Source organism: Hyaena hyaena, unplaced genomic scaffold (assembly GCF_003009895.1).
Source record: "Hyaena hyaena isolate Hyena2069 unplaced genomic scaffold, ASM300989v1 scaffold_748, whole genome shotgun sequence".
NCBI classification, from domain to species: Eukaryota; Metazoa; Chordata; class Mammalia; order Carnivora; family Hyaenidae; genus Hyaena; species Hyaena hyaena.
In genome coordinates, this window is record NW_024081382.1 from 935301 (window position 1) to 947302 (window position 12002).

Genomic DNA, 12002 nt, shown 5'->3' on the forward strand with positions numbered 1-12002 from the left:
CTGCTTGGGAAGCAGATTTGGTCCACTCTGAGCATTCTAGTTATTTATGCCGGGCGCTGCGGCGTCCGGCTGTGCCTGGGACCTGGCGTCAGGCTGTCGGCACTCCTTGTCCTGGTTTTGCCATCATTTTACTCTGTAGACACGGGCATTTCAGCTTCTCCCAGCTGTCTGTGAAAGAGTGGAAAGAAATACTTGATCCATCTGCCACTCAACAGGTTTGTGGGCTTCTGGTGCCACAGCACACGTGAGAACTGTTGGGAATGCATAACATACTGTAAAGCGTAAGGCGATCGCATCAGGATAGCAACACCATGGACGGTTCAGTAATGTAAAGTTCTTGTTCCCATTTCTTCGTCCCAAGATTGAAAGCGAAGAATATGAGGAAGCCTTGTCTCTGGCTCAGACGTATGGCTTGGACACGGACCTAGTGTATCAGAGACAGTGGAGGAAGTCCGCGGTCAACATTGCTTCCATTCAGAGTTACTTGGTATGTGTACATACTTTTGTAATGTGGTAAAATTCAAATTATGGAATAGTTTTTGGTTATAGGCCTTCATTTCAGAGCTTTATATATTGCTGACATTTCTAAAGCTGAAGTGTGTTTTATTCAACCTGGAGGAGTTATCCGATTGTATTGGCCCTGCAACTGGACTTTGGTACTGAGGACGTGTGAACAAATACTCACCGATAAGCCAGTTAACTACCTGGTTTTTGGCCTAATCATTTCTCTTCCTCTACCTCACTTAACTTTCTTTACCTACATCATTCAGGATCCCATCAGGAGCTGGAAACCACCTAGTAATTTGGACGGGAAAAGTTTTAATATGGAGGGTTCTTTTATTTTTTTAAATTTTATTTATTTATTTATTTTGAGGGAGAGAGAGAGAGAAAGCGTGTGCATGCAAACAGGGGAGGGGCAGAGAGAGACGGAGAGAATCCCAAACAGGCTCCATACTGTCAGCACAAGACCCCGACGTGGGGCTTGATCCCACAGACCATGGAGATCATGACCTGGGCTGGAATCAAGAGTCAGACGTTTAACCACCTGAGCCCCCAGGCGCCCCTGAAGCATTATTTTCTAGTGAATTTACAATAAGGGGGTAGAGAGAACAGGAAGGAATACCCTAGGGCTGAAGGCCGTACCTGGGGAGGGAGCAGCCTGTGAAGGGAGCTGGGATGATACCTCACTGAAGGAGGAGCGGTTGCCGCACATCAGATGGGAGAGTTCTCTGGGATGTCTTGGGCCGGGGCTGGTCCTTAGTTGCCAAGGTTGGCAGGCAGCAAAAGGCAGGACGGATGGGCAAGCTGATGTCTGTAGCCAGGTGCGACAGTGAGCTGAGGTTGGGGGGTGGGAAACCTCAGATGAGGAACCATAGCCATGACGGAAAAGAAAAAGGTCCTGCTATGCAGGCGGACGTAGTCTGGAAAGATTCCCCCCCAGCCCTTCTGCCAGGTATTCAGTGGAAGTTGTGTTCAGTGGGAGCAAGCACTCTGGATGTCCCCTACACACATGCGCTGGCTGCTAAGCCGCAGGAACAAGAAGTTTAGAACCTGAGCACGGTTAGGACTAGGAACCAGAGCCTTTCCCACGCCCTCCACAGTGGCCCTCTAACGCCCTCTCCTGATGAAGCTTGATACTTTGTCCATTGCAAAATGGAAATGCTGTCTGTCCCGTAGCTGGCAGTGAAGAGAACTTTTGAAGCTGAGAGGCAGTAGATAACTGATGTTACAATCCTGCCAAATTCCCCTTTTTTGTTTAAATCTTCCAGTTGGATTCCTCCTGCTTCTTGCTGCCTGAGTTAAGGTTGTTTTGTAGCCTGTGTATTTGGACCGTGGCACCTTGGTGAGGGAGTGGTTGGGTTTCTGGCATGCTTTTGAGAGGGCGTGTGGCTCCTCATGTGACGTTTAGAAAGGAAAATACCTTTGCGTGTAGGAAGACCTAAGAAATGTTGGGAAAATGTTACGACAATTGTTTTCCTTATAATTTATGTACACAAGTAATTAAAAATAAAAACATAATCTGAAAGTAAGTAAGAAGTTGATGCTTCAACCAAACTGGAAGATAAACTGTTAATACAAGTGAGACACCAGAGAAGAGACAGCGTGAGAGATCATGAGATAAAGGAAAACGAAGAAGTTGCTTGTATTTCCTTTAGAATATCAGAACACCAAAGCTGTATTATTTTCTTTTGTGACTCAAGACAGTGAGTTGTGAGTTTATGTATACCTGTTGAGGGTTTTTTCTGGAACACAGTAGAGGACAATTTTGGTCTCTGAAGGAGTTGACAGGTTTAAGAGAGACAAAGCACGTACATTTTTTATTGGGAGAAATACTTAATTCAGCTAAATAAATAGGCAGTTAAGAGTCAAAGCTCTTGGTGAAGGAAGGTGAAAGGGTATAGGAGAGGCATCAATATGGCTTCTCTTTTAGGGAGCTTAGAATCTTTCTGAGAAGATAAGCCTCATGTCTAAAATGTAAATAACCATGCAAGAAGATTCCAGATAAATGTTGCAGAACCTAGTGAACATAGCAATCATTTTAGACCTAGCGGTTATGGAAGGCTCTATGTAGTGAAGATGTTCTGAGCAGGTTTGAGAGAATTCAGAGCAGGCCTCCTGGAGTTAGAAGAGTGGAAGGTGTTCTTCATGGGACAGATGGTATGAGCAAATGAAAAGAAAATGAGCATGACATGTGGCATTGACTAAATCTGTCCTAATCATTGCTGGGTGTCCAGTTTCGTACTTGGTCCCCAGTAGGTGCCCACTAGCTATTTTTTGGATGAGTAAATGAGCTCTGTAAGCAAACTAGTCTGCTGGATCTGATATTCAGCAGTGTGAAGTTTGGGAAATATGGTTAGAGAGATACGTTGATTTGGGTTCTGGAGGATGTTGAAGGCTTGTGATGACTTAAGCTTTTTATCTGTAGGGTAACGGGGGAGATGTGAATTTTTGACTGTGGAGGTGCAGAGGGAGATGGCGTAGAAGGTGAATTGGCGTGGAAGGGGAGTGGTGGTGGGGAAACCCTCTAAGGGCAAGGGACTCCCTGTGAGTCACAGATGTTATGTGTTGATGACATAGACTGGTATAGAGGCCACAGACTTGGAGAATGGGAAATGAGTTAAGAGACATTTGAAGGAAGAATCAATAGAATGGAATGTGTAAAAGAATAAAGGGTAAGAGTTAAATCTCACTTAAAATTTATAACCACAGTGACTCTTTCAGGAACAGGGGAAGTCAGAGGATTCTGAATGGAGTCAGAGGAAGCAATTGGGAGGGAGGAACAGGCCCTTGGTCTTTCCAAAGAATAGCATATTATGACTTTTATGATTAAATTATCATCCATACTTTGTGATACATCTCGTGGTCAAGTAAATACAGAACTTTGATGTGCTATGCCTCATTAGTTTTGTTTCAAAGTTAAGCATGCTTGTTACAATAGAATGAAGCTTATTTTGCCTTTCTTCTTTCTTTTCTACTCTATTATATAGCCCAAATGCAAACTAACGAGCAGCTATAAAATTTTGGGTAGATCATTTTTATGTTTCTAAAAAAAGTCCTGAACTTTGTGTTTTAGTTTGTCTCATTAGAAGAAAAAGGAAAGCTGTAGGAATATCATTCTTTTCATGCCATTCTTAAAATATTTAAAAAATGTTTTATTTATTTCTGAGAGAGAGACAGCGTGAGCAGGGGAGGGTCAGAGAGAGAGGGACATACAGAATCTGAAACAGGCTCCAGGCTTTGAGCTAGCTGTCAGCACAGAGCCTGGTGCGGGGCTCGAACCCATGAACCATGAGATTATGACCTGAGCTGAAGTCGGATGTTTAACCAGCTCAGCCACCCAGGCACCCCTTTCCGTGCCATTCTAATCATCGTTAGGGAATTTGCCTTTTCCTCTTAAGCTTCTCTAGCAGCTACCTGTGGGCCAAGGGCTTAGGTAGCTAGACTCCCTTAGGTACAGCTTTATAATTCTAGAAGTGCTGTCACATGCCATGGGTTCTTTAATGCCTCTGCTTTTTATTTGTATCCAGAGTAAAATAAAGAAACGATCTTGGGTTCTTCATGAGTGTTTGGAAAGAGTTCCTGAAAATGTGGACGCTGCAAAGGAACTGCTTCAGTATGGACTGAAAGGCACTGACCTGGAGGCCCTGGTGGCCATAGGACAAGGAGCAGATGATGGCAGGTTGGTCACAGACAGACTTGGAGGCAACAATAAAGGTGACTTTGTGAAAACATTTAAGCTGAGACATGGTAAAGGGTAAACGCTTCTTTATTTAGGTTACCCTGTAATGAGACAGTTGCCTTCCGTAATGCTTCTCTTATCTGAGGTCACAGCTTTCTTTCCTTTGAGTTATATATGTGCACATATGAGAGCTTGGGGCTAAGAAAAGAGCAGGTTCTACAGACTGTTAGTGGATGCTGGCAGTTTCCAAGCTGTGGGCTGAAGGCACCGACCTGGGTGTGCTCACTAGTCAGAAGTACCTCCTGGGCAAGTGTGAGCTTCATTCACTTTGTTTGTCTCTAGCCTCGTACCTTCTTTAGAGAAGTGGAGTGATTAAATCAGGTGTTTTGTGAAAGCACTTCATAAGCCTTTAAGTACGACACAAATGTCTGTTAGTAAAATAATAAAGGTATTTGACAAGAGCCATTGCTCATCAGACATTTGGAACTCTTTAAAGATATAAATGTGATCATGTATTTGATAAATAAATAATGAAAATAAGACTGACATTCATTGCCATTTCAAAAACCTTAAATAGAAGTGATTCAGATTATAAACTCTGGGCAACATTTTCTTCATGGGCCATTTCACCTTGGGCGAATATAACCACCTGTGTTTTCCCAAGTCATTTTTATTGTTATGATTTAAAAATTTTTATATGTGATGATTAGTGATGACTTTTTGCTCATCCTGTGGATATAACGTGTGACTATCTTTGCCTGCCATACACAAAGCTTTCTTTTGAATAATTGCTTATTTCTGTTTCTGTGGAAATCAACTTAATAGTGAAATCAGCCAAAGTAGGAGGAAGCCGCTTCCACTAATAGCTTTGGGTTTTCTTTTTCTTCCTGCAGATTTACATTACCCGGTGACGTGGACATCGACAGCCTTTCCTATGAGGAACTTTCCCCACCTGACGAGAAGCCTGCCAAAAATAAGAAGGAGAAGGAGCTCAGGAGGAGACAGAAACTACTTAAATTAGTGAACTTTTCAAAGTAAATGATTCATAACTGTTCATTTGGTGCTTTCTTTAAAATAGCTACTCACCGAAGTGTGTTCTTTACTAGGATTAATTGCTCTAAATTATACCAGCAACTTCCATCAAATACATTTACTATGATTTTACGCTTGTGCTTCTGTGTGTTGTTCTGTCAGAATGGGGCTCAGTGGAATATTGGTTATTTTTATTCTATTTTAACTCCCAGAGAACTGCTTCTGGTTAATATAAGTGGCCTAATACTGTTATTCACACAGGTTAACCCTGGAACAGAAGGAACTTTGCCGTTGTCGACTGAAATTATTAACCTACTTGGATCGGCTTGCAACGTACGAGGTGAGGAGTAGTTTTTTTAATTGTCTTTTTTTAAATTAAAAAAATTTTTTTAATGTTTATTTATTTTTGAGAGACAGAGAAAGATAGAGGATGGATAGGGGAGGGGCAGAGAGAGAGGGAGACACAGAATCTACAGCAGGCTCCAGGCTCCAAGCTGCCACCACAGAGCCCAATGCAGGGCTCAAACTCACTGACTGCAAGATCCTGATCAGGGCCAAAGTCGGATGCCCAACCAACTGAGCCACCCAGGAGCCCCAGACTTTTTATTTTTTAAAGTTTATTTATTTTGAGAGAGATAGAGAGAGAGAACGCGCCTGTGCGTGAGTGGGGAAGGAGCAGCAAGAAAGGGAGAGAGAGAATCCCAAGCAGGCTCTGTGCTCGCTGTCAGCACAGAGCCCAGTGCGGGGCTCAATCCCACTGACTCTGAGATCATGACCTGAGATGAAACCAAGAGTTAGACGTTAACTGACTGAGCCCCCCAAGCATCCTGTGTTGGACTTCTATTTTGAAGAAATACATAAAAGGGTGTTAGGAACTGTAAAAGTCAGTACAGATATAGTTTATTATTTTTATTCTTAGCCTTTGTTTTACTAAATTTTACTGATTTTGAGATCTTAAGGAGTTCCTTAAAATGTTCAGAGTTTGACTATGCAGTTAATTTTCTTTTATTATCCTTTAGTTATGAATTGCTATTTCCTATTTAGTAATATTTCTGATATGATAACAGTAAGTACACTCACTATTACATTTTTTAAAGTATTTGTCAAGCCCACTTTCTCATGGAATTAGGCTAATTAAGCTTTCAAAAAGTAGGTGAAATTGATGAATTTGGCTATTAAAACTTAAAAGTGAAGATGTTCAGATACAGTGGCTAACCAGCTAGATAGCGGTAGAGATAGGCATTGCATTTTAATCATAGCACGTAGCTTGTTTTATTAATTCTGTGATGAATTAGATAAAAATGATTCATTTAGGGGAGGAGGCAAGATGGCAGGGAAGTAGGGAGCTCCATACATTTGACTCGCCCCCATCTCTCAAACGGAGAAGACCTGAAGCCACAGGAACCCTTACAGAATCCAGGAGTTTGGGAAAAAAGAGAGACAGAGTCCGCTGAGAAAACCTTTTAGCAGCTACCTCAAGAAACACATGGTGGAGAGTCCCAAATACCACTACAAGTAGGGAAATATAATAACCAAAGTCTCAACATGAGAGACCAAGAGACACCGTTCAAAAAACACTTCCTGAATGGGCAGGCCCTGGACAGTCAAAGAGCCTTCTTTAAAACAGCAGTACTCACAGGTGCAGAGTGCAGAACAAGCTTTTACAACTAACAAGAGACAGAAAGCTAGCCAGAATAATAAATGGAAGAATACTCCTCTAAAATTCCAGGAAGAAATGACAGCTAAAGAACTGCTCAAAACAGATATAAGCAACATACCTGAACAAGAAGTTAGAAAAATAGTCATAAAATTAATCACTGGGCTTGAAAAAGGCATAGAAGACATCAGAGAAACTATTGCTACAAAGACTATGGAGCTTAAAAATAGTTGTGATGAATTAAAAAATGCTATAAATGAGATGCATAATAAAATGGAGGCCTCCAATGCACGGATTGAAGAGGCAGAGGGGAGAATAGGTGAATTAGAAGACACAATTATAGAAAAAAAGGAAGCCAAGAAAAAGAGAAACTGATCCAGGAACATGAAAGGAGAGTTTGAGAGCTGAGTGATACAATCAAATGGAACAATATCTGTATCAGAGGAATTCCAGAAGAGGAAGAGAGAGGGAAAGGCGCTGAAGGAGTCCTTGAACAAATGATAGCAGAGGACCTCCCAATCTGGGGAAGGAAACAGACATTGAAATCCAAGAGGCACAGAGAACTCCCCTCAGATGGAACTTGAATCGATCTTCTGCACGACATATCATAGTGAAACTGGCAAAATATAAGGACAAAGAATTCTGAAAGCAGCTAGGGATAAAAGGGCCCTAACATACAAAGGGAAACCTATCAGAATGGTGACAGACCTATTGAAACGTGGCAGGCCAGAAAGGAATGGCAGGGAATCTTCAATGTGATGAACAGAAAAAACATGCAGCCAAGAATCCTCTATCCAGTAAGCCTGTCATTCAGAATAGAAGGAGAGATAAAAGTCTTCCCAGATATACAAAAATTGAAGGAATTCGTCACCACTGAATCAACCCTACTTGCAGTACTATTCTGCCAGTTTTATGGATATGAAAACTGAGGCTTGGGGAAGGAAAGCAGGGGCTCCTAATGGAGTCTCTCATCTTAATTAGCCAGTGTTGATAGTCAGCCTGCTGTGTGAGGAAAGGCCTGGGCGCATGAAAGGAGGTGGGGTTAGCCTGGCAGAGACAGCTAATGGGATTCTGGGAGGGGGGGGGAGCTGGCCTGTGGGGGAGGGGTGGCACCCACCACAAGGAGGGGGGTGGTTGGAATAGCTTCTGGATGTATTTTGAAAGGACTTTCATGCTGTGTAAGAACTTGAATTGTTAAGAGATTGAGTGGGTTTAGGAGAGAACAGGAGGTGGGTAAGTGAGACAGTTGTGGGCAGCTCTTGCAAGACATTTTGTTTCATGGGAGCCGAGAAGGTGGGGGTTAGCTACAGGAGTTATTATTATTTTTTTTCATGGAAGTAAGAAGAAGTATTGTTTGTATACTCATGGGAATGAATCAGTAGAGGGTGAGGAGGAATTTACTGAACAGAAGAAAGAGGAGATAATGGCATGATTGTGGAAATAGGAGAAATGGTATCCGGAGCCCGAGTGGGGTTTGAAGCTGTTTTGGGAGCAGATGTATATAATTTTTCTGTTGTAACTCATGGAAGGAAAATCCTATTGGTATAGGTACAGGTAGAGGTACAGTTTTAGCAAGTTGGAAGATGAGAGATTTCCCATCCAATTGTGTCTGTTAAAAAAGTATATGAAGCAAATTTTTAGTTGAGAATGGAGATGGAAGTAAGGTGTTGGAGGTTTGGAAAGAATGAAAGAATTGTAGAAAAGCTCTTACCAGAGTAAGAGAGAAAAGAAAGCTTGTTAGGGAAATGTAGCTTTGAGGGACAGCATATTTGAATTGAGTTTATAAAATTTCAAACCTTAAAGAGTAGAGAAGAATGTAATGAGCCAGATGTACTTGCTGCCCAGCTGCAGCCATTTTGCCAACCTCGTGTCCTTTACTCTCCACTCCTGCCTTTTCTTTGGCTTAGTCACTTGTAAGCGAATTCCTAGACATCTTATCATTTTACCCGCAAATACTTAAAGTAGTGTCTGTAATTGGTAAAGACTTTTAAAGAATAGCCACAATAGCACTATTATTTCTAACAAAATGAGTAGTAATTCCCTAACATCGTTTGATATCCGCTTCACGTTCAGTTTTCCCGGGTTGCCTCAGGAATGTTTTTACAGTTGGTTCATTTGGATCAGGACCCCAGCAGTGTTGAGATCTGGAAATGAGAACTGTCGGCTTGGTTTTGTAATATTTCTACAGAGGCTTCTGGTAACTTGCAATCAGGGTTCATAGTTGCCTTCGACTAAGGATTAGGTTTTGCCAGGTGAATCTGATAAAGGGAAAGAAGCAAGGGATTAAAGAAATCTCTGTATAATGATGGGCCAGGGACTAAGTTGGTTAGAAGGAATAAGAGACTTTGAGGAGAGATAGCAGGTAAAAAGCATAGGGTCGCTGGATTGGATGTGTCAGTGAGGCTGAGGAGTTGCTGGAATGCCCTGGACCAGGTAGGCGGGGGCTGGGTAGCATTCGCTTACAAGTCTGGTGCTTGATGTATAGTTGTCCCAGAGAGTTCTTTCTTGGTAAGAAAGATCCAGGGATCCAGGGGAGCCCTAGGATGTGTAACTGTAAGGGAATAAAGGAAAGGATTGTTGTGGATGAGGAGTCAGGGAACAGAGGATAGTTTTGAAATGCTTTCTTTGTTTCCATGAGTATATGTTAAATTCTCCCCTCCCACCCCCCATCCTTCTCTGGCTCCTGAGTCTACTTTTCAGATGCAGATTCTCCTGCCCTCCCCACTACTTCACTTTTTTTTTGGGGGGGGGGGTTCATCCTTCAAATGATGTTGCTCCTTCAAGCTGCTTCATTCAACTTAATTTCCCTTGAAATCATACTCACTGCTGTATTAATTACAATACATCCTCTACGTAATTCATACTTTACCCCAGAGCTCCTGACGTATCTATCCACCTGCCTATCCACAAGCTTCTTTCAGACTTGGCTGTAGTTCCAAACCCAGCATGTTTGCAAGTGACCTTCTCAACCTTCCACCCTCCCTCCCTCACCTCCTCTACACCTCCTCATTCTTCTCTCTTTCCGACCTCAGTAAATTAATTCAGTCAACAAGTATTTACTGGTTACCATGTGCAAAGCAGTCTGCTGGCTATCTGGGCTCACCATTAAACATGGCGGACAGAGCCCTGTGTCCTACATGGCAACGGGGAGAGCTGCACTTGCAGCTCTCTTGGCTGACTCCTGTTTGTCTTTTACGCCTCAGCTTCAGTGCCTTCCCTGTCCTCCCCAAACTAGTTGCAAAGCACCCTTCCTGTGTGTTACCCTTTACCTGTTCCGAGGTGCTCGTTAGTCTTCCCTCTAGATTTTAAGCAATTTGGAGGGCAGGGGAAGCGTTTTACAGCACCCCTGGCACACAGTGGGCACTCAATAAATATTTGTTGAGCCAATGAATGTTTCCATCTGCATTTTACGTAGCTCTCCAGCAGCAGTAAGGTTAATCTAAAGTTCCCCTCCAGGTACAGGTGCTTATCTCACACAGCTGTGTATAATGGTCGCTTATTTGTTTTTAGCAGGTGGTGGGTTCTGGCCGTCGTACTCTAATTAATTTTTTACTGCCTATTTCATTTACTTAATTTTCTTTAATATTAACAGCATTTATAAATACAGCCATTTTCACAATAAAGACAAGAATGCGGATGTACTACTTCAGTTAACAGTTGATAGTTTAATTAATTCAGGGCTTATTTATTTAGGTAGGCAGAGTTGTAAAGGTTTTTTAATATTTTCTTGTCACCCGTATTTAAAAGCCTTTTCATTATGAAGTCGCTCTTTCCCCTCAGGAAATCTTAGGAGTGCCTCATGCATCTGAACAGAGATATGATGCTGAATTCTTTAAGAAGTTCAGGAATCAGAATATTGTTCTCTCAGCAAGAACTTATGCTCGGGTAATTTCTTTTTTGTAAATAAAATAATTATGTTTATTAACACATTCTAAGTCTCTGAGCCATTCAGTTAATGTTACTGCATGCATTTACCAGTATTTCATGTTTTGTTGTAGTATTAATTTAGTGAAAATGGAACCATATTTAAACATTTCTTAAAATGTTTATTTATTTTTGAGAGAGAGAGAGAGTGCATGAGTGGAGGAGGGTCAGAGAGAGAGAGGGAGACACAGAATCTGAAGCAGGCTCCAGGCTCTGAGCTGTCAGCACAGAGCCCGATGGGTGGCTCGAACTCATGAGCCCTGAGGTCATGACTTGAGCCAGAGTCAGGTACTTAACTGACTGAGCCACCCAGGCGCCCCTGGAACCATATTTTTAAAAATGTTTATTCATCATTCTGAGTTTCAAAAATATACTTATTTTTTATACTTATTTCTAATGCTTATTTTCATAGCATTAGATTGAGAAATGTGGTGCAGACTAGGAAGAATTGGGAATATTTCAAAGTGCCTTATATCCCAAACTGCATAATGAGCTAATTTTAGGTTTTTGGATATTGTCCTACAAAATCATTCCTTTTCTCCTGAGGTTTACATTGGAAACTTAACCCTTGCCGTTTGTACAGGAAAGTAACGTACAAGCCCTAGAAATTCTGTTCACTTATCATGGATCAGACCTGCTTCCTCATCGCCTTGCTATTCTGTCCAACTTCCCAGAGACCACCTCTCCCCATGAATACTCTGTCTTGCTGCCTGAAGCTTGGTACGTGACCGTCTTTCCTGAGTTTTATCTTCTTTCTAAATAATAAGTGTTTTGTCTCATGCTGAGTAGTCTGAATTAAACAAAATAATTTTAATGTAATCTATTTAAACTTTTTTCTGATTATGAACTTATTTCTAATTTATTTTTAAATGCTCTCAAAGCCAAAATGTGTCTAGCCTAACAGGATGACATTAATGAACATGAACTTAACTTTTTTTTTTCTGAAAGCTTCCTGGTTTTATTGGTGTGTGCTGAAGCCGCAGTGTTATAATGGCATAACACTGGTATAATTCAGTATCTGAATTAGATGTATTTTTTAGAAACGAAGTGTGGTTCTGACTGTGTCAGGGAGTAGGTCCAGGGGACTCAGGAATGTCTGAATTCTGCTTCTTGTTACAGCCTTTTCTCCCTGTGAAATTCCAGAGGCGGAAAGACAAATGGGAAATCAAAGTTCCACTTTACTATTAATTGGACTGATGCCCCATATCT

General features: G+C 41.7%; 1 protein-coding gene across 1 annotated transcript in view; it reads left to right on the forward strand.

Moving 5' to 3' along the window:
• NBAS (NBAS subunit of NRZ tethering complex) overlaps window positions 1-12002 on the forward strand; it is a 93983-nt gene that overhangs the window by 81518 nt on the left and 463 nt on the right. The window contains exons 16-21 of the mRNA XM_039218316.1: window positions 362-487; window positions 4029-4180; window positions 5074-5214; window positions 5474-5552; window positions 10650-10754; window positions 11377-11513. Coding sequence (XP_039074247.1) covers window positions 362-487; window positions 4029-4180; window positions 5074-5214; window positions 5474-5552; window positions 10650-10754; window positions 11377-11513 — 740 coding nt within the window. The remainder of the gene's footprint in view (window positions 1-361; window positions 488-4028; window positions 4181-5073; window positions 5215-5473; window positions 5553-10649; window positions 10755-11376; window positions 11514-12002) is intronic.